General features: G+C 39.0%; 1 protein-coding gene across 1 annotated transcript in view; it reads left to right on the forward strand.

Annotated features, from left to right (window-relative positions):
* Positions 1–18,706, forward strand: part of LOC150076713 (dynein beta chain, ciliary-like) — a 42,934-nt gene extending 24,228 nt beyond the window's left edge. Inside the window, exons 5-7 of the mRNA XM_090386623.1 lie at positions 5,241–5,312; positions 16,887–17,017; positions 18,360–18,706. Of these exons, the coding sequence (XP_090242749.1) occupies positions 5,241–5,312; positions 16,887–17,017; positions 18,360–18,706 (550 nt within the window). The remainder of the gene's footprint in view (positions 1–5,240; positions 5,313–16,886; positions 17,018–18,359) is intronic.
* The last annotated feature ends 431 nt before the right edge of the window (positions 18,707–19,137 follow it).

The following is a 19,137-nucleotide window of genomic DNA, read 5'->3' on the forward strand; positions in this document are numbered from 1 at the left end:
TACTTGCGTGTACACCAATGCTAGGAGTTTAGTAAATAAATTTGATGAATTTGAGGTATTGCTCGAAACATCAAAGGCAGATATTGTTGGGATTTCAGAGACGTGGTGTCACACAGATATAAGGAATGCAGAACTGGAATTTGGGGAGTACATTGTCTACAGAAAGGATAGACAGGATAGGAAGGGAGGAGGGGTTATGCTATTAGTCAAGAAACACATAAAATCCAAGGAAGTGAAGCCAGTCGACATCGCTGGACAGTGCAGTGTCGAGTCAGTTTGGTGTGATATAAGCATTGGGAGATCAAAATTGAGAGTAGGAGTGTGCTATAGGCCTAATGACTCTGATGAGTATAATAAGAAACTGTACAGAGAAATACAGTGGGCCAGTAAATCAGAGAGTCTTATAATGGGGAATTTTAATTTCCCAGATATTGACTGGAATTTGGGGGCTGGTCACTCACACACTAGCAAGGCTTTTGTGGATTTATTGGATGATTGTTTTCTACATCAGCATGTTCGGGAGGCAACTAGAGGGAGTAATATTCTTGATTTGATTATCAGTAGTGATTCTTCATGCATTAAGAATCTGCAGATAAATGAACCACTAGGTGGCAGTGATCACAGTGTTCTGAAGTGGGAGTTACTCAAAGAGGTAAGTACCATTAGGGGTCAAGGGAAGGGTATTGCTTTCGTAAAGGTGACTACCATGGACTGAGACAGTATTTAAATTCTATACAGTGGGATCAACTGATGATGTTACCAACAGCAAATTCAAAATGGGAAGCATTCAAAGAACTTATCTTGGAAGCTACTAGGCTTTACATACCAACTAAGAAATATTGTTCAAGGTTTAGGCCTAAATGGATGTCAGATGAACTAATGAGGCATATGGCAGAGAAGAAAAATGTATGGGATACATACAAATTATCACGTGACACAGAAGCCTATGATAGATACAAGTTGATCTGTAACCAAGTTACAAAGGAGGTTAGGCAGGCGAAGGCAGATTACGAGAGATCCTTGGCAAGGGATGCGAAGAAAAACAGCAAAGAGTTCTTTACTTATGTAAATGCTAGAAGGAAGGGGATGAATCAGATTGGTCCACTTGATATCGATGGGTCAACTGTTGATGACCCTGCTCAGGTAGCTAACAAACTAAATGAATATTTTGCATCGACATTCACACATGAGGAGTTATTCAGCGTGGGAAATGCCAGAGGTGTATTCAACTCTAGCAGTAAGCTAGAGAATCTTGTAATAACTGAGAGTAAAGTGGAGGAGAAATTGTTGAAGATAAACACAAGAAAGGCACCTGGGATGGATGGGATCTATCCAGTTATATTAAAGGAGGCAGCAAAGGAAGTAAGCAAACCCTTAGCCATAATTATGAGAGCTTCCTTGGACTCAGGGGAGGTACCCATAGACTGGAGATGTGCAAATGTGATCCCAATTCACAAGGGAGGATCAAAGGCTGACACAAGTAATTATAGACCTGTGAGTTTAACTTCTGTTCCCGGAAAATTAATGGAGGCACTGGTTAAAGAAGCACTGCAGGATCATCTAGACAAGACTTCAGTTATAGCTTGGACACAGCATGGTTTTGTTAAGGGGAAGTCTTGCCTGACCAATTTGATTGGATACTATGATGCAGTCACAAAAGAACTGGATGCAGGGAATAACTTTGATATTATACTTGGATCTTAGAAAGGCTTTTGATACTGTTGCACATGGAAGACTGCTGCACAAATTGGAGCAGTATGACATTGGAGGCAAATTGCTGCTATGGATAAAGGGGTGGTTGAGGGGGAGAAGACAGAGAGTGGTAATCAATGGACACTGCTCATCGTGGACTAATGTTATTAGTGGAGTCCCTCAGGGTTCAGTATTGGGTCCTTTATTGTTTTCTGTATTTAGAAATGATATTGATGATGGTATATCAAGCTTATTGTCCAAGTTTGCAGACGATACGAAGGTTGGCAGGATTGTCAAGGACACTACTGACACTATGCTGCTGCAACAGGATCTGGAAAGGTTGAGCAGATGGGCTGAGAGGTGGCAAATGAAGTTTAACATTGACAAATGTAAAGTACTACATATGGGAAACAGCAACCCCAGAGCAATGTATCAAATCTGTGGTACTACACTGACAGTGGTAGAGAATGAAAGGGACCTGGGGGTGGTTGTGCAGGCAGATATGAAGTTCTCTGAGCAGTGCAGATGGGCTGCAAGAGTAGCTCATGGTGTATTGTCAATGATATATAGGAATTTTTCTAGCAGGGATAAGGAGGTGATTATTCCCTTGTATAAGGCAATGGTCAGGCCACACCTAGAGTACTGTATACAGGTCGTCTGGAGGCCTCATTTCAAGAAGGATGTAGAGCTGCTGGAATGAGTACAGAGAAGGGCAATAAGATTAGTGAATGGAACAATGGGGTGCTCTTACGAAGAAAGGCTTAAGTTTTGCGAATTACAGTGTCTGGAGACTAGGCACCAGAGAGGTGATCTGATAGAGGTGTACAAAGCCTTGAATGGTTTGAGCATGCTCAATGCTGATGGGATTCTTCCTCTTGCTCAGAATAATCACCTGAAAGGGCATAAATTCAAATTGAGGAAAGACAGATGTAGGATAGACGTGCGGAAATTTTCCTTTAGCCAGCGGGTGGTTGGTAGGTGGAACAGACTTCCATCCCTTGTCGTGGAAGTTGATAGCCTGAATAAGTTTAAGGCTCAGCTGGACAGGTATTTCGAACGAACAGAGGGGTGAAGTGGAAGTGGTTATTTTTTATTTATTTATTTTACTTTTTTTTTTTTTTTTTTTTGGCTAATGCTGCATAAGCTTGCTTTCTTGCATCAAATGCCTCTACTAATGCTAATGCTAATCACCAGAGAGAGAGAGAGATGGCAATGGCAAGGTTTGAGAAGATGGATCCTAATAGCAAATGATTCTTAAAAGTTAACAGAGGGATGAATGATATGCTTGCTTGCTACAAAGAAATCTATGATGAAAAGAAAAAAGCCACCATCCATTCATCCATTAATATGTTCTTTCGTAAGGTTGAGTGGCTGACCCCTTCTAAATCTCCACAGCAGTGTACTTATCAGCTGAAGATGTCAATTCTGGCAACGATGCTCGAGAGGTAAAACTTACTGATGTCTGTCTCTCTCTTTTTCGGAATTTTATAATTTTGGAATTTTTTTAAATTGTGCACTTTTGTAATTTTTCCTGCACATGAGATAAAAAATTGAATAAATTGAATAAATTATTCTATTTACATGTTTGTCGAACATTTCTTTTTTGATTCAATCAATTCAGCGAGCACAGTTGCGAGTGCTACACAAGCATGGGAGAAATTTCCGACTTGCATAGCATTCCATGGAACGCAGCCCTTGCATAAGTCAGGGAGTTCCTGTATTAGATATATGTATTTATCTGATATGTTATTTTTGGTCCCTGAAACTCTTAAAAGGTCGTCAATGGTATTGGCAAAGACCCTTGCACCATCTTTGCTCACATGTATTCTTTCTCTCCAAAATAGGTACTGTTTACCTACAAATGCAGGCTATGCTAATAACAGTTTCTCCCCGAAAGCCTTGCAGTGTCCCTCAAACCTTCAGTTAATCTACAAGGCTTTCAGTATATAGGCTCTTCTACTGTGTTTAGGCAGAATTATAGACCCAAATACATTATAACCTAACTCATGGCATTTTTTCAGGCTGGAAAAATGTCATGAGTGCATTTTTCTAACTCATGTATTAACTCATGTTTTCTAACTTCATGTTTTAACTCATTTTTCTAACTCATGGCATTTTTCCAGCATGGAAAAATGCCATGAGTTACAACAAAATATTTATTCAACTAATTGTCAGTTTGTATACAGTTTAATGTGATTAGTTCCCACATGGATAATAATGCTTCCTTTAAAAAATGACAACCTTTTGGTAACTCAGTTTTATCTCCTGGCAGAAATACTATCATTTCGCTCCACCTGTCATTACAAAAATTGTTATTCATTTTCCTCACAATACAATCTGCCAATAAAACTGTCTTTTTCGAACCTGAAGCCTGGTTTGAAAAAGACATTGCCCTTCATTATTCTCCCCGAAGGCCCAAAGTGGGAATCACTTATCTAGTAACCTATCAAGTTACTAGATAAGTTGCCATTCCAATTGGAGTCATGATGTCCTGTGGTGAAGCATCAAAGTGGGCTTAGTTAGTTAGTTAGTTATTTGGTTTTTAGGAGCATTAGCAACTAAGGCCATATTGCTCCGGGATATGCGGTGGTCATTCCCTGACCTTTCTGCATCCTCCGTATTTGGTGGTGACGGGCTCGAACCCCGGTCTAATCAAGAAGCGTGTGCTACGCACTGCTGCTCCTTCCCACCTGGCTACGGAGGCGCCATCAAAGTGGGCCTAATAGCATCCATTGTTAAGGTAAGAAGTGAACTTATAAAGTATTACAGAAGTAATTTACAAAATAATACAATGATAAATTTAAAAATATATTACAGTGATAAATTAGCAAAATATTACAGAAATTAACCTGACAAAAAGTGATCACTCTATATCAGAATATTACTAAAACTTAAAATCTGAACTTTGCAAAATACCCAAAACAAAAATAACTTACAAGAATTAAACTTACAAAACAAAAAGAATTGAATTGGTAAAATATTACAAGAAAAAACTTTACAAAATTACAGAAATTAAATTGTAAAAAATAGAAATTAAAGTTAGAAATATAAAAATTGAACAAATAACAAAAAATTTAGTTACTACCTTAACTTCTAATGCAAGCCTTAGCATATATTGTATATATGTTTAAGTATTCCCAGGCATGCTTAAAATGTGATTACTATGAATGCTAACTGCCAACTCAACTCATTTACTTTTGGCAGATGAAATTCTGCTTTCTACCCAATACAATACAAGATTGTTCTCAAATATATTAATGTTTACCTTATTTCTAAGCTAAAAGCGAATTTCAGTTTTTCCTTAGCTTGGAAATAAAGCAATAGGATTTTTCATTGAGTAGACTTTCATTTGAAAATGAGATCTAATTTTCAACATGAGAAAAGACGATATTTTAAGGAAATCTTTAAATTATTAAAATCATAATTTGTTAATGCAGGATCTTTATGAATTAGTTAAAATTAAATCATTGCATATTAATATATCATTGATAATATTAATGGATACCAGTAGCTTTTATTAACAGCTAGATATTCTTTTTAATAATTAGGCCACCTGAAACTAATGAAGATGTGAAGTTAACACGCAGAATGTATACTGATATGTTGAATTCCCTCACTGAGTAAGAATTTGCTTTATGAAATTTATTAAAATGTGTTTTAATTATAAGAAGATAATTCTAATAATTCTGTTAGTTCTGAACTTACAAATTGTCTTCTATGAATTTAACTTATAAAATATTATAGAATTACCTTTACAAAATATTACTAAATTTTATATGATAAACTGTGCAAATAAACGATTCATACTCGCAGTATGAACTTTGAATTCTGATTACTAGTCTCCAGTCATCAGTATATTATAGTCTGTATGCTGTGAGTTAGTTGGATGCAAAATTATAATGAGAGTGGGAGTAATCTACAGACTAGAATATTGTGAAGATTATGATGAGATCCTCTACATGCAAATGATATGGGGTAACAAGTGTGGATATCTTATTGTGGATGATTTCATTTTGCTCCTAATTGACTGGAGCAAGTAGGAGGGAAACTTACCATGGGGAGCAAAATTTTTAAATAAACTAGATGATTGTTATTTGTCAGCATGTCAGGGAAGATATGAGGGGCAAGAATATTCTAGTTCTGATCATCACCCCTGAGCCAGATGGCATTATAGGGATGCCAGTACAGGAACCATCACAGAGTTATAAGTAGGATGAGATGGCATTTGTTAAAAGCAAAGGAATGGGTTTTAATTTCAGAAAAGGAGATTATTATTATTATTGTTGCTCTTATATTATTTCTCTCTGATTGGGGGTTCCACCTCATGACGGGTATTGCTACCAAGTACACAGGATGGTTGATGTTATGTCTGATGTTACTGTTGGTCGAGGAACATCAGACATAACATCAACCACCCTACATAACAGCCTAGCAGCAATAGGTCTCTGACAATCCTACAGGTGTTCAGGATTGCGACTTTCTGAAGCTCCTTGTAGGTGTTCACTGGGAGACCTATTGCTGCTAGGCTGTTATGTAGGGTCTTTGGCACCATACCTGTGGTTGACACGATGATCGGGATGGTCGTTACTTGTTGCATATGTCACATCTCTTTGATCTCCTGTCTTAGGTTCGTGTACTTCCTGATTTTTTCCCCATGGGTTTTCTGCAGGTTGCCAGTGTTGGGTACCGCTATGTCAATCAGATAGGTAGCCTTTTCCTTCTTGTCCACAAGGGTTATGTCCAGTCTGTTGTGCTCGATTGTCTTATCCGTTATTATAGCTCAGTCCCAGTACAGCTTGTGGGTTGGGGTCTCTGGTACTGCCTGGGGTTCGTACTTGTAGTACGGTACACTTTCTTTGATCAACTGGTATTTCCTTTCTAGTTTCTGATATATTATTCTGGCTACCTGGTCGTGTCTATGAGTGTACTCAGTCTGGGTGATCACCTTGCATCCCGCAGTGATGTGGTGGATCATTTCTGAGGCCAGGTGGCATCGTCGACATGTGTCATCTAACACTCCGAGCTCCTTGGCGATGTATTTTCTATAGTTCCTGGTGTTGATTACCTAGTCTTGGATGGTGCATGAATCCTTCAGTCTCAGGGAAGAGCGTCCCGCTCGTGATCCATGCATTGGAAGCAATTTTATCTATGTGACCCTGATGGAGATCATTGTAGTGTCTTCTCTGCCCATCTTTCTAGCTTCGTTTGTACCTCCTGGTTGGGGGGGACTCCTCGCTTAGTTTGAATGGGGTATACCGCTTGTTTATCTTCCTTATGGCCTGGTGGAGTGCTGCTGTGTGTTTCTGGAAGTAATCCTTTAGGTTAACTATCGCTGTCTTCCGTTGCTCAATGAGGTCTATCAGGTCCCCTTCCTCCTTCTTCCTGGGCAATTGTCAGTCTCTCCACAGCAGCTCTCGGGTGGTGTTGGTGGCTCTTGGTCATCATTGTCCTTGTCTTTCTCATGATATCCTCCAGCTCGGTATTAGTCCAGTCTATGACCCCGAAGGAGTATGTTAGTACTGGGACTGCATAGGTGTTTATGGTTTTAACTGTGTTCCCTCCATTCAGCTTTGCTTTCAGCAGGCTTCTAAGTCTCTGATGGTATTTTTCAGTCAGGCAGGCCTTAATTTCCTTGTGCTGTAACTGCTGAGCCTGCATCATCCCCAAGTATTTGTAGGCCTCTCCCTCTGCCATGGCTTCGATCTCTTTACCACTCTGCAGCTGATAGTTTCGATTGACTAATTTTCCCTGATGCAATCTGTGTGTCTTTTATTTGTCTTGACCAAATTCCATCCTAATATCCTTGCTGAATTCTTCAGTGATCTGGAGTAGTTTCCGAAGGTGCTTCTTGGTTCCTGCGTAGAGCTTGATGTCATCCCTATACATCAGGTGGGTGAGGATGTACAGGTTCTTCCTTCCTTCTTTAAGGTGTTATCCGTACTTGCTACTGTTGAGCATGGTAGATAGCGGGTTAAGTGCTAGACAGAACCACAGTGAGCTCAGGGCATCTTCCTGAAAGATTCCTCTCCTGATGGGGATTGGCCTGGTTGCGATGTTTTCGACCTTAATGGTGGTACTCCATTTTGCCATCGTTTCTCCTAGGAATTTTGTCACTATTGGATTGACTTTGTAGATTTTCAATGCCTCTATTAGCCAGCTATGAGGCACGGAGTCGAAGGCCTTGCAGTAATCGATGTAGGCTGTGTACATGTTGCGGTGCTTCTTGTATGCTTGCCCCATAACCGCAGCATTTATGGTTAATTGCTCCTTGCATCCTTTGCTTAGCCACTTGCATCCTATCTGTTGTTCAGCCATTATGCTCTGGCTTTCCAAGTGGTCTGTTATCTTCCTGGTTATGCAGCTGGTCAGGATCTTGTACTTTGTTGGGAGGCAGGTGATTGGCCTATATTTCACCAGGTTTCTTGTATCTTCATCTTTAGGCTTCGGATATGTGATTCCTTGAGTGAGAAACTTCAGGATTGTCTCTGGGTGCCTTATCATTTAGGTGAAGTGCTCTGCCAGGTGCTTGTATGTGCAAGTGAACTTCTTGTACCAGTAGTTGTTGACGCTATCTATTCCTGGAATTCGCCAGTTGTGAGAGTTCTTGATCGTCTGTTTTACTTCTTCCCGAATCTCCCATCCTCTCATTTCTTGTACATCCTTGGTTTTCTTGCATTCTAGTTCTATCCAGGTGGCTCGGCTGTTATGTTTTACTTCCCTGCTCCATATGTTTCATCAGAAATCTTTAATCGTCTTCTTCTCGGGTGTTCCGTTCCCTTGTTTCCCGTCTTCTCCGAGATTCCTGTAGAAACCTCTTTGGTCCTCATCAAAGATTCAGTTGTTTATTTTCCTCTTGGTGCTCTCTTTGTATCGGTATAGCCTCTTGCTGTGTGCAAGGAGGTTCTGCTTCAATGTGTCCAAGTGCTCTCCTATTCTCTGATTTTTTATCTCATGTTTTCTGTGGATGCTGTCCCTCTTGAGGATGCTCTTCACTTTTCCAATTAATTTCTTACTCCTATTGCCCCATTGGTACTGGGTGAATCAGCCTATCTTGACTCTTAATTCTTCTATCTTCTGCTGAAGTCTTCTTTCCCAAGCTGCTGGTTCCTTCTATTTTCGGTTCTGCTGCTGATCTCTCGCTTCTCTTCCATTAATCCTCATGGCTGCTACTGCAGCACAATACACAGCTGTGTGGATGGCCTCCAGTGTTGCACCATTGCTGTTGAGATAATGTGGTATTATGTGCCGATTCAGGTGGTTTGTGACTCTCCACAAGGTTCTATTTGGTCTCTGCTTCGGTATCACGTGAGTCTTTGTGGGGTCCATTCCTTTGAATTCTATTAGGGCTTTCTTCCATTCATCCTCTATTCTGGATATCATGACCTCGTCTGTTTCCACTTCAGCTGCTGCGGGTTGTATTTCCTCTTGCTCTTCTGCCTCTGGTTCGGTGGTGGTATGTTCTTCCTCCTCTGGTTCCATATTCTTTATCCATTGTAGTTGATCACTCACATTCTGCTTGATTTTTTCCAAGATTGCAGGGGCTATTAGGTTCTTCGTGATGATGGTCCTTCTCTGGTCCGCTATTTGCTGTTCGGTGATCCGAATATCCGGGAATCATTCCAGCCACTTGGTATGTAGTCTCGCTCTGTAAATTGTCATATCAGTCTCCAGCTTCGTTATTTTGTAGTATGCTTGCATGATGTACTTATTCATTTCAATGCTCCACCTCATGCGTTGGCATTTTCTCCATTCCTGGGTGGTCACTAGTGCAGTTCTGTAGGAAACACTTCCAGTTGGTGGGGCTGGATGGTCTTGCCCTTCTCTTGTGGTAGCCATATGAGGGACAACGGCACTCGCTTCACTGTCTTCCTCGGGAGACCGTCTCTGATTTTTCAAACCGACCCCTCTGCCTAAGGCCTGAACACGAGTGACTTTATCCTGCGCCACAATCGATGCAATATGATTAATATTTCCCTGCGACATCATCCAATATTGGAGGTGGACCTGTTTAGCTTTGGCTTATGTCCAGTGGTAGTTCTCGCGAGTGATGCCAGATGGCGCCACAATCTGCCTTAGCCGCCACTCTTACCTTGGGGTAGGTAGGTCCCTTGGAGAAACTTTCACGATCTTTATTTATTTATTAATTTTTTATTACTATTAATTAATTTATTACTGTTATTATTATACCGGTCTCCTAGCATGATGGAGCCACATTTGCTTCCACTGAGGCGGTACTTGAACCCGGGTCCATCAGGCTGGTAGTCCAGTGTCGTAAACACACTGGGCCATCGCGCCCCTTTTTATTATTATTATTATTATTATTAGCCCTATAGTGCAAGGAAGCTTAAGGCTTTTGCTGCCAGCCAAAAAAAAAATTCTGGGTTATCCCTGAGAGAGAGAGAGAGAGAGAGAGAGAGAGAGAGAGAGAGAGAGAGAGAGAGAGAGAGAAATAGAAGGGAATAACCAACCAAGAAAGAGAAGAATGATATGGATTATGACAGCATATAGTGCCATATTGCCTCTGTCAACCGGGCGATAGCTCACAGAGTGCAAATATATTTGCACTGAGCAGTGCAGACGGGCGTAATCTCTGAGCAGTGCAGACAGGCTGCAAGAGTAGCTCATGGAGTATTGTCAATGATACACAGGAATTTTTCCAGCAGGGATAAGGAGGTGATTATTCCATTGTATAAGGCGATGGTCAGGCCACACCTAGAGTACTGTATACAGGTCTGGAGGCCTCATTTCAAGAAGGATGTAGAGCTGCTGGAACGAGTACAGAGAAGGGCAACAAGATTAGTGAATGGAACAAAGGGGTGCTCTTACGAAGAAAGGCTTAAGTTTTGCAAATTACAGTGTCTGGAGACTAGGCACCAGTGAGGTGATCTGATAGAGGTGTATAAAGCCTTGAATGGTTTAAGCATGCTCAATGCTGATGGGATTCTTCCTCTAGCTCAGAAAAATCACCTGAGAGGGCATAAATTCAAATTGAGGAAAGACAGATGTAGGATAGACGTGCGGAAATTTGCCTTTAGCCAGCGGGTGGTTGGTTGGTGGAACAGACTTCCATCCCTTGTGGTGGAGGTTGATAGCCTAAATAAGTTTAAGGCTCAGCTGGACAGGTATTTTGAACGAACAGAGGGGTGAAGTGGAAGTGGGTTTTTTTTTTTTTTTTTTTTTTTTGGCTGATGCTGCATAAGCTTGCTTTCTTGCATCAAATGCCTCTACTAATGCTAATGCTAATGCTATATTACAATTATGGAATACTTTTAAAGCTATAGTCACAGAAGCCTTGAATGCATACATACCATTAAGAAAATACAACACTAGGAAGGTTCTGAGATGGATGAATAATGAACTAGCCAGTTTAATAGAGCAGAAGATGATGTAACAGAAAAGTTAACTGAGTGATAAAATGTGCTGAAGCATATATTAATTGATCTGATATAGTACCACAGAAAAGGTTAGGCTAGCAAATGCAGAGTAATATGAGAAATTACTGGCTAAGAGAGTAAAGAGTGGTGACAAGAAGTTTTTCATGTATATGAATGAAAGAAGAGAAGAGTGAATCAGACTGTACCTTTGTGTAATTGTTGTAGGATAGGCTTTGATAACCCAGATGGTGTTGCAGATAAATTGAACAGGTACTCTGCATTGATATTTATGTATAAAATACTTTTTGTGATTAGGAGAAACTGTGTGAGTGAAGCTGGAAGGCAAGAAATCAATGATATTGAAATATCAGAAGATTATTTATTAGTAGTTTCTCTACCCAAGGGGCTCACATCTGGTGAGTATGGGCTTAGCAAACCCAGGGTCCCGAGCTGGATATCATTATTCTTTTCTTGGTGATTCTCTTCTGCTTCTGACTGACTCTCTCTCTCTCTCTCTCTCTCTCTCTCTCTCTCTCTCTCTCTCTCTCTCTCTCTCTCTCTCTCTCTCTCTCTCAGAGTAATGCAGGATTTTTTTTTTTTTTTTTTTTTTTTTTTTTTTGCTAGTGCAGCATAAGCCTCAGGCTTCCTTGCACCATGTGGCTAATAATAATAATAATAATAATAATAATAATAATAAAGGTTTGCTTATCTCTTTTGCTACCTCCCATAATATAATTTGATAATTCCCATCAATCCCAAGTGCCTTCCTTATTTAAATTTAGCTTCAACAATTTCTCTTCTACTTTCCTCTCAGTTTCCTCACAAAATTGTTTAGTTCCTTAGAATTTGATATACTTCTGGCATCACCATATCTAAAAAGATCTCCACATGTGAATATAGATGCAAAATATCTGTGCAGTTTTTCCAGTAACCAGAGCAGGACCATCAGTAGTTAAATCATTCATATCTAGCTGATTAATGTGTTTATGAGCTTGGTTACAAAGCACTTTGAAATTAAGGGAATCAGTTGATATGGGTGGCCAGTGCAATGTTGAGTCAGTCTGATGTGCAATGGGAAAAGAAAAATGAGTAAGAGTGTGTTACTCTAATGGGTATAACAAACAACTGCATATATACAGATAAATAGAGCAGGTCAGTAAATCAGTATGTTTTATAATGGACAATTTTAACTTTCCATATATTGACTGGAACTTGTGGGTTGGTCCTTCTCACAGTACCAAAGACTTTTCTGGATTTATTGAATTATTCTTTCCTACACCAGCATGTTAAAATTCCTGGCAAAAAGAGAAAGAAATGTTGTTGATTTGATTATCAGCAGTGACTTTTCATACATTAGGTAGCAATCAGAGTTTTGATATGGAATCCACTTAAAGATATAACTACTGTCAAGGGTAAAAGGGATTTTGCTTTGATAAAGGCAAAAATGTTATGGTTGCAGATGATTTTTAATTTTCCCCTCAGTGGGACCAACTGATGGTCCTTTTCTCTTGCAAACATTAACAGAAAACGTTCAGGGAAGTAAATATTGGAGCTACTAAGGTTTTTATACTAAGAGATATAATTCAATTTTCTCTTAATGGATGCCATTCATCTAAATATATGTCAGATGAACTGATGAGATCATTGGCAGAGAATAAAAATATATGGAATGTTTATAAATTTGCAGGGGATAGATAAACCTATGGTAAGTACAAAGCTGAATCTGTCAACAATTGTTGATGATCTCAGCAGTCCAGTGAATGCTGCAGCCCATGATCCAATATTGATAGTCTTTGCAGTAGAGATCTTTGGTTTCACCGGAAGTAGCTATAGTTGGTGACTTAATACAGGGCAACTGTCAGACCACACCTAGAGTACTGTGTACAGGTATGGAGGCCTCATTTTAGGAAGGATGTAGAGTTGCTAGAACAAAGAAGGGCAACAAGATTGGTGAGGGGAACAAAGGGGTGCTCTTACCAAGGAAGGCTTAAGTTCTGCAAATTGCAGCACCTGGAGAGTAGGCACCTGCGAGGTGATCTGATTAAGGTGTATAAGGTCTTGAATGGCTTGGGCAAGCTGAATGCTGATTGGATTCTTCCTCTTGCTCAGATTAAGAACCTGAGGGGACACAGATTCAATTGAGGAGAGACAGTTATAGAATAGATGTGCAGAAATTTGCCTTTAGCCAGCGGGTAGTTGATTGTTGGAACAGACTTCCATCTTTTGTTGATGTAAATTTAAGGCTGAGCTGGACAGGCATTTGGAATGAATGGAGGGGTTTTTTTTGGCTGATGCTGCATAAGCTTGCTTTCTTGCATCGTGTACCTCTATTAATGCTGACAATTAGCATTAGTATGCCTCTACTAATGCTAATTGTCAGTAAAATGGAAAATCTGTTGTGCTAAAAGGACAGGTGGAATAGAACCAGATATTTAATTAATTAGTAGTAGTAGTCATGGCATGTGATACAAAAATCAAGCATATATAGCATCAGCCAAAAAAAACTCCGACACAGTTCACCCATCCATACCCTCTAAGAATTTGTCTAGTTCTGCCTTGAATTTATTCAACCCATTCACTTCCACAACAACAGAATGGAAGCCTGTTCCAACGATCAACCACCCGCTGGCTAAAAGCAAATGGCCTCACATCTATTCTGCAACCATCTTTCTTCAACTTGAATTTATGCCCCTCATGTATGTAGTCTCTGCAAGTGGAAGAATGCTATTAACATTTAGCATACTCAATCCATTCAAAGCTTTAAACACCTCAATCAGACCTCCCCACAGGTGCCTAGTCTCAAGATGCTGCAATTTGCAGAACTGAAGTCTTTCTAGGTAAGAGCACCCTTTCGTTCCCTTCACAAGTCTGGTTGCCCTTCTCTACATCCATTCCAGCAAACCAACATCCTTCCTAAAGTGAGGCATCCAGACCTGTATACAGTACACAAGGTGTGGTCTAATCTTGGCCTTATACAAAGGGATAATCACCTCCTTATTCCTGCTAGCAAAGTTACTGTATATCATTGATGAATCCCCATGAGCTGTCGCAGCATATTAGCATTAGCGTAGGTATACGATGCAAGAAAGCAAGCATATGCAGCATCAGCCAAAAAAAAAAAAAAAAAAAAAACCTCCATTCGTTCTATATGGCTGTCCAGCTCAGCCTTAAATTTATTTAGGCTATCAACTTCTACAACAAAGGACAGAAGTCTGTTCTACCAATCAACTACCTGCTGGCTAAAGGAAAATTTCCACACATCTATTCTACAACTGTCTTTCCTCAACTTAAATTTATGCCCCAACAGGTTCTTAATCTGAGCAAGAGGAAGAATCCCATCAGTATTCAGCTTGCTCAACCCAATCAAAGCCTTATACACTTCAATCAGATCACCTCACATGTGCCTACTCTCCAGGCACTGCAATTTGCAGAACTTAAACCTTTCTTGGTAAGCGCACCCGTTTGTTCCCCCTCACCAATCTTCTCACCCTTCTTTGTACTCGTTCTAGAAATTCTACATCCATCCTAAAATGAGGCATCCATACCTGTACTCATTACTCAAGGTGTGGCCTGACCATTGCCATGTACAACAGGATAATCACCTCCCTGTCTCTGCTAGCAAAATTCTTATATATCATTGACAAAACTCCATGACTGCCCTGGCAGCCCGTCGGCACTGCTCAGCAAACGTCGCATCTGACTGCACAATTACCCCAGTGTTTTTTCACTTTCCACTTCCCTGAGTGTAGTACAACACAGTTGTTATGTTTCTCTTAGGTTATTGCTACCTATATGCAGTACATTGAGCATCAAAGATCAAGAGAAGTTTTTTAAAAGATGAATGCATTTATTTATGATTTTGTTTAATTATTTTTATAAAATGTGATCAGACATTATATTTGTATTGTCACGTGTTTTCAGATATTAGTGCAAATACAACTTGAAGTGAGTTTAAATACTGATATTCAAAAAAAACTTTCCACTTCCCTGAGTGTAGTACCACACAGTTGGTATGTTTCTCTTATATTATTGCTACCCAGACACAGTACTTTGCATTAGTCAATGTTAAACTTCAATTGCCACTTCTCAGCCCATTCGCCCAACTTATCTAGATCCAGTTGGAGTAGCATACTGTCTTTATTGTCATTAACAACCTTGCCAACCTTTGTATCATCTGCAAACTTGGACATTAAGCGTGATATACCTTCATCAATATCATTGATGAATACACAAAACAACAATTGGCCCACCTTGGGGAAATTCACTAATAACATTCGTCCACGAAGAGCAGTGTCCATCGATTACCACTCTCTGTCTCTTCCACTCAACCACCGCTTTATCCAATGTAGCAACTTACCCTTAATGCCATACTGCTCGAATTTGTACAGCAGTCTTCCATGTATCAACAGTATCAAAAGCTTTCCTGAAATCCAAGTATATGATATCAAAATTATTTTTTGTATCCAGTTCCTTTGTGACCACATCATAGTATCCAATCAAATTGGTCAGACAATACCATCCTTTAACAAACTCATGCTGTGTCTTAACTATTACTCTAGTAGATCCTGCAATGCTTCTTTAACCATTGACTCCATTATTTTCCCCAGAACACAAGTTAAACTAACAGGTCTATAGTTACTTATGTCACCTTTTGAACCCTCTTTTTGATTTGGTAATACATTTGCACACCTCCAGTCCGTGGGGACCTCCCCTGAGTCCAAGGAAGCTCTAATAATTATGGCTATGGGTTTGCTTACTTCCTTTGCTGCCTTCTTTAATATAACTGAATAGATCCCGTCCACCCCCAGGTGCCTTTTTTATGTTTAACTTCAACAATTTCTCTCCACTTTGCTCTCATTTATTACAAAATCACTTAGCTCCCTGTTAGAGTTTGATAAATTTCTGGCATTCCCTTCATTGAATAACAAAATGATTGAGGCAAAAAGAGATTGACATATTTGAGAGCATACTTATATCCCAAATAACTAATATCACAACTTTTCTAAATTCTTTCACATAAAAATGGTTAGCCTTTATTCTTGGCATGCCTGTGTTTGCTGAACAAGGTTGGGACTGTGCTAATTTTTATGTATTGATTTTGAAGTTTTTTACAGAAGTTCTTTTTTCATTAAAAACACAATTTTCAAAATCATTGAGTATCAAAGATCAAGAGAAGTTTTTTAAAAGATGAGTGCATTTACTTATGATTTTGTTTAATTGTTTTTATAAAATGTGATCAGACATTATGTTTGTATTGTCACGTGTTTTCAGATATTAGTGCAAATACAACTTGAAGTGAATTTAAATACTGATATTCAAAAGCAAGTTCTGCAGGTCATGAATAACTAGTATGTAATGTTAATGGAAGGCCTCTATAACTAAGTGGTCAAGAGTGGAAGTGCAGTAGCATATGCTCTTTGAGTAGACCAGAGTTCAAGCCTCTGTCTGCTAAATACAGTCGATCTGCCAACCTGCAATGGACTGATGTGGCAGATTATGGTCCATTTCCCTCAACATGAATTATTGAGGAGGCTTCCATCCTGCAGTGGATTGATAATGGCTGCAGTTTACCTTAAGGCCTCTGTAGTCTAGTGATTTTCTCATTAACCTTTAAGAAAATAACAGATATTGAAAAATATTTATACAGCTCTTCTATATTTCTATAATTGTTCTCTAGTTATTTAAAATCCCCCTTTTATAGTTGTCTAAAATTAACTCTCACATTTATAACTGTTGCGACATTTTTTTAGCTATTTAATTATGAATTGGAATGTTGCCAGTAGTGAATTACACACTTCTATTTCTCTTTTTTACTTGTAGGTATGAAACAAATATCTATAAAAAATGGGCAGTTGGTGTTGAAGATTCTATTGCTAAAATGCTTCTGTGTACTGTTATTTATTTTGAACCTGAAACAAAAAAAATTGGTCTCAATTTCAATCCAAATGTAAGTTTAAGAAATATTCTTTTTTGAACACTCTATATATCATTTGTTGTCTCTTAAATAGATACACCATTTGGATTGCACCAAACTGAAGTTACTTGTGAATGAAAAGACCTGGGGGACTTATACAGTCCAATATAAAATACTCTGAACAGTTTATAGATAGGCTTCTAGGACTTAAGACAGCTCATGGTTCTGCTAATAATATACTGGAAATTTTCCAGCAGGAATGGAAAAGTGATAATCCTATTGTTATTAAGTAATGATTAGGCTGCATTTTGAGTACTGTACTTCATACAAGTTCAGAGACCTCATTTTAGTAAAGATGTAGATATGTTGGAATAGGTGCACAGAAGAGCAAGAGATTAGCTGGAGACAGAAGAGCTGGGGAGACAAAAAGGGTATTCTCACCAATTTTAATTCAAACCATATAAAGTACCTGCTTTATATGCGTTGAGTAAACTAAATGCTGGTAAACTAAGTCTTATTTTTTCTCAGATGACTCTCTACACAAAGAAACAAATTTAAATTGGAAAAGGATAGTTGCAGAATAGATGTGCAGAAATTTCCCTTCAGCTAGAGTGACTGTTGAAACAAGCCTCCACCTTGTGTTATGGAAGTGGGTAATTTGAATAACCTCTGAATAAGCTTAAAGCACTGGATGTGATTAGAGGTAGGTGGAAGCTTGTATCCTATTCCAAAATCTTAGACAGTCTGATATCCCAATGAGAACCCTTGTCTATGGGAAATTCTATCCAACCTACTGAGCATACCTCCAATGGGCCATGGTTCACTTTGAGGATGACTCTGAAGAGGTATCAAACAGACGATGGACTACTCCACCAGAGGGTGGGGTAATCCATGGTCTGTTTGATAGGTCACTATTACAAGGATTAGGTTCTGAGGAAACTTGGGGAAAGTATTCCATCTGCAATAACCAAGGAGCTATTACACGATAAAATGCTGGCTTCTATAGCTGAGATTCCTGTTTGACTTATGACCATCAAAAAGCTAAATGCTTTCTGGCTGAAGCTGTAGACTACAGGTTGAATGTTGATGAACTGAATAATTATATTAAATCTAGTATTGTTGGGATATCGCCTCCTCAAACTCGACCTATTGTTAAAACTCCAATTGATCCATTCAATTTAAGTAGAGGTCATCTGAGGAAAAGGGAGTATGCAGAAACTCAATGTTTTTACCACAAAAATTGAAAAAGATGTGCTCATAATATTTTGGATCCAGTGAAGATGTCTGAAGAAGTAGTTGAATCTTCAGTGTTTCTCAAATTTTGGAAAGACATCTTTTGTAGGGATAATTTAGAATAAGAAAATTATATATTCCAGCAGGCTATGGAGATGAAGATCCAGTGATAAGGGAAAATCTTTATAAAGCTATTACTATTGCTGAATTAAGATCTGTTTTTCCAGCGTTATCATCTAGTCCTGGTCCTGATGGAGTGACTCTGACGCAGTTAAGCTCCACTCCAGAAAAACTTTTAATTTACCTTATGCACATATTTTTATGGGTCGATTTTATTCCCCAGTGTTTGTATGATGCATATACTATATTTATTCCAAAGAAGGTCAATTCGAAATTACCATCTGAATTCAGACCAATAACTGTCTTCTGTTATATTGGGAACATATCACAAGATCCTTGCAAGCAGACTGTCATCTATGATGAAGTTGGATAACAGACAAAAAGCCTTTCTTCCAATTGATGGAGGAGTTGCCGAAAATACAATTATTTTACAGTATTGATCAACATTGCAAGAAAGAGCTCAAGACTCTCCATTTAGCCTCTATTGATTTATGTAAAGCATTTGATAGTGTCTTTTGTTTTTTCACGATATTATTGAGGCACTGCAGAGGTGACATTTGCCTGCAACTTTTATTAATTATATTTTTAAATTTCACTGCTCCTGTGTTACCTTGATGAGGTTCAGAGGTGTTTGCCTGAAGCTATGTCCAACTAATAAGTGCGACAAGGTGATCTTTTGTCACCTTTCATTTTTAATTTGGTTTTACACCAATTGTTTTGTAAATTCCCTCATATATTGGTTTTAAACTTGGACAATATAATGCAAATGCTTTGGCGTTCCCTTATGACCTCAACCTGTCAGCT

Source organism: Mastigoproctus giganteus, chromosome 12 (genome assembly GCF_048544385.1).
Source record: "Mastigoproctus giganteus isolate SK-2022 chromosome 12, ASM4854438v1, whole genome shotgun sequence".
Lineage (NCBI taxonomy): Eukaryota > Metazoa > Arthropoda > Arachnida > Uropygi > Thelyphonidae > Mastigoproctus > Mastigoproctus giganteus.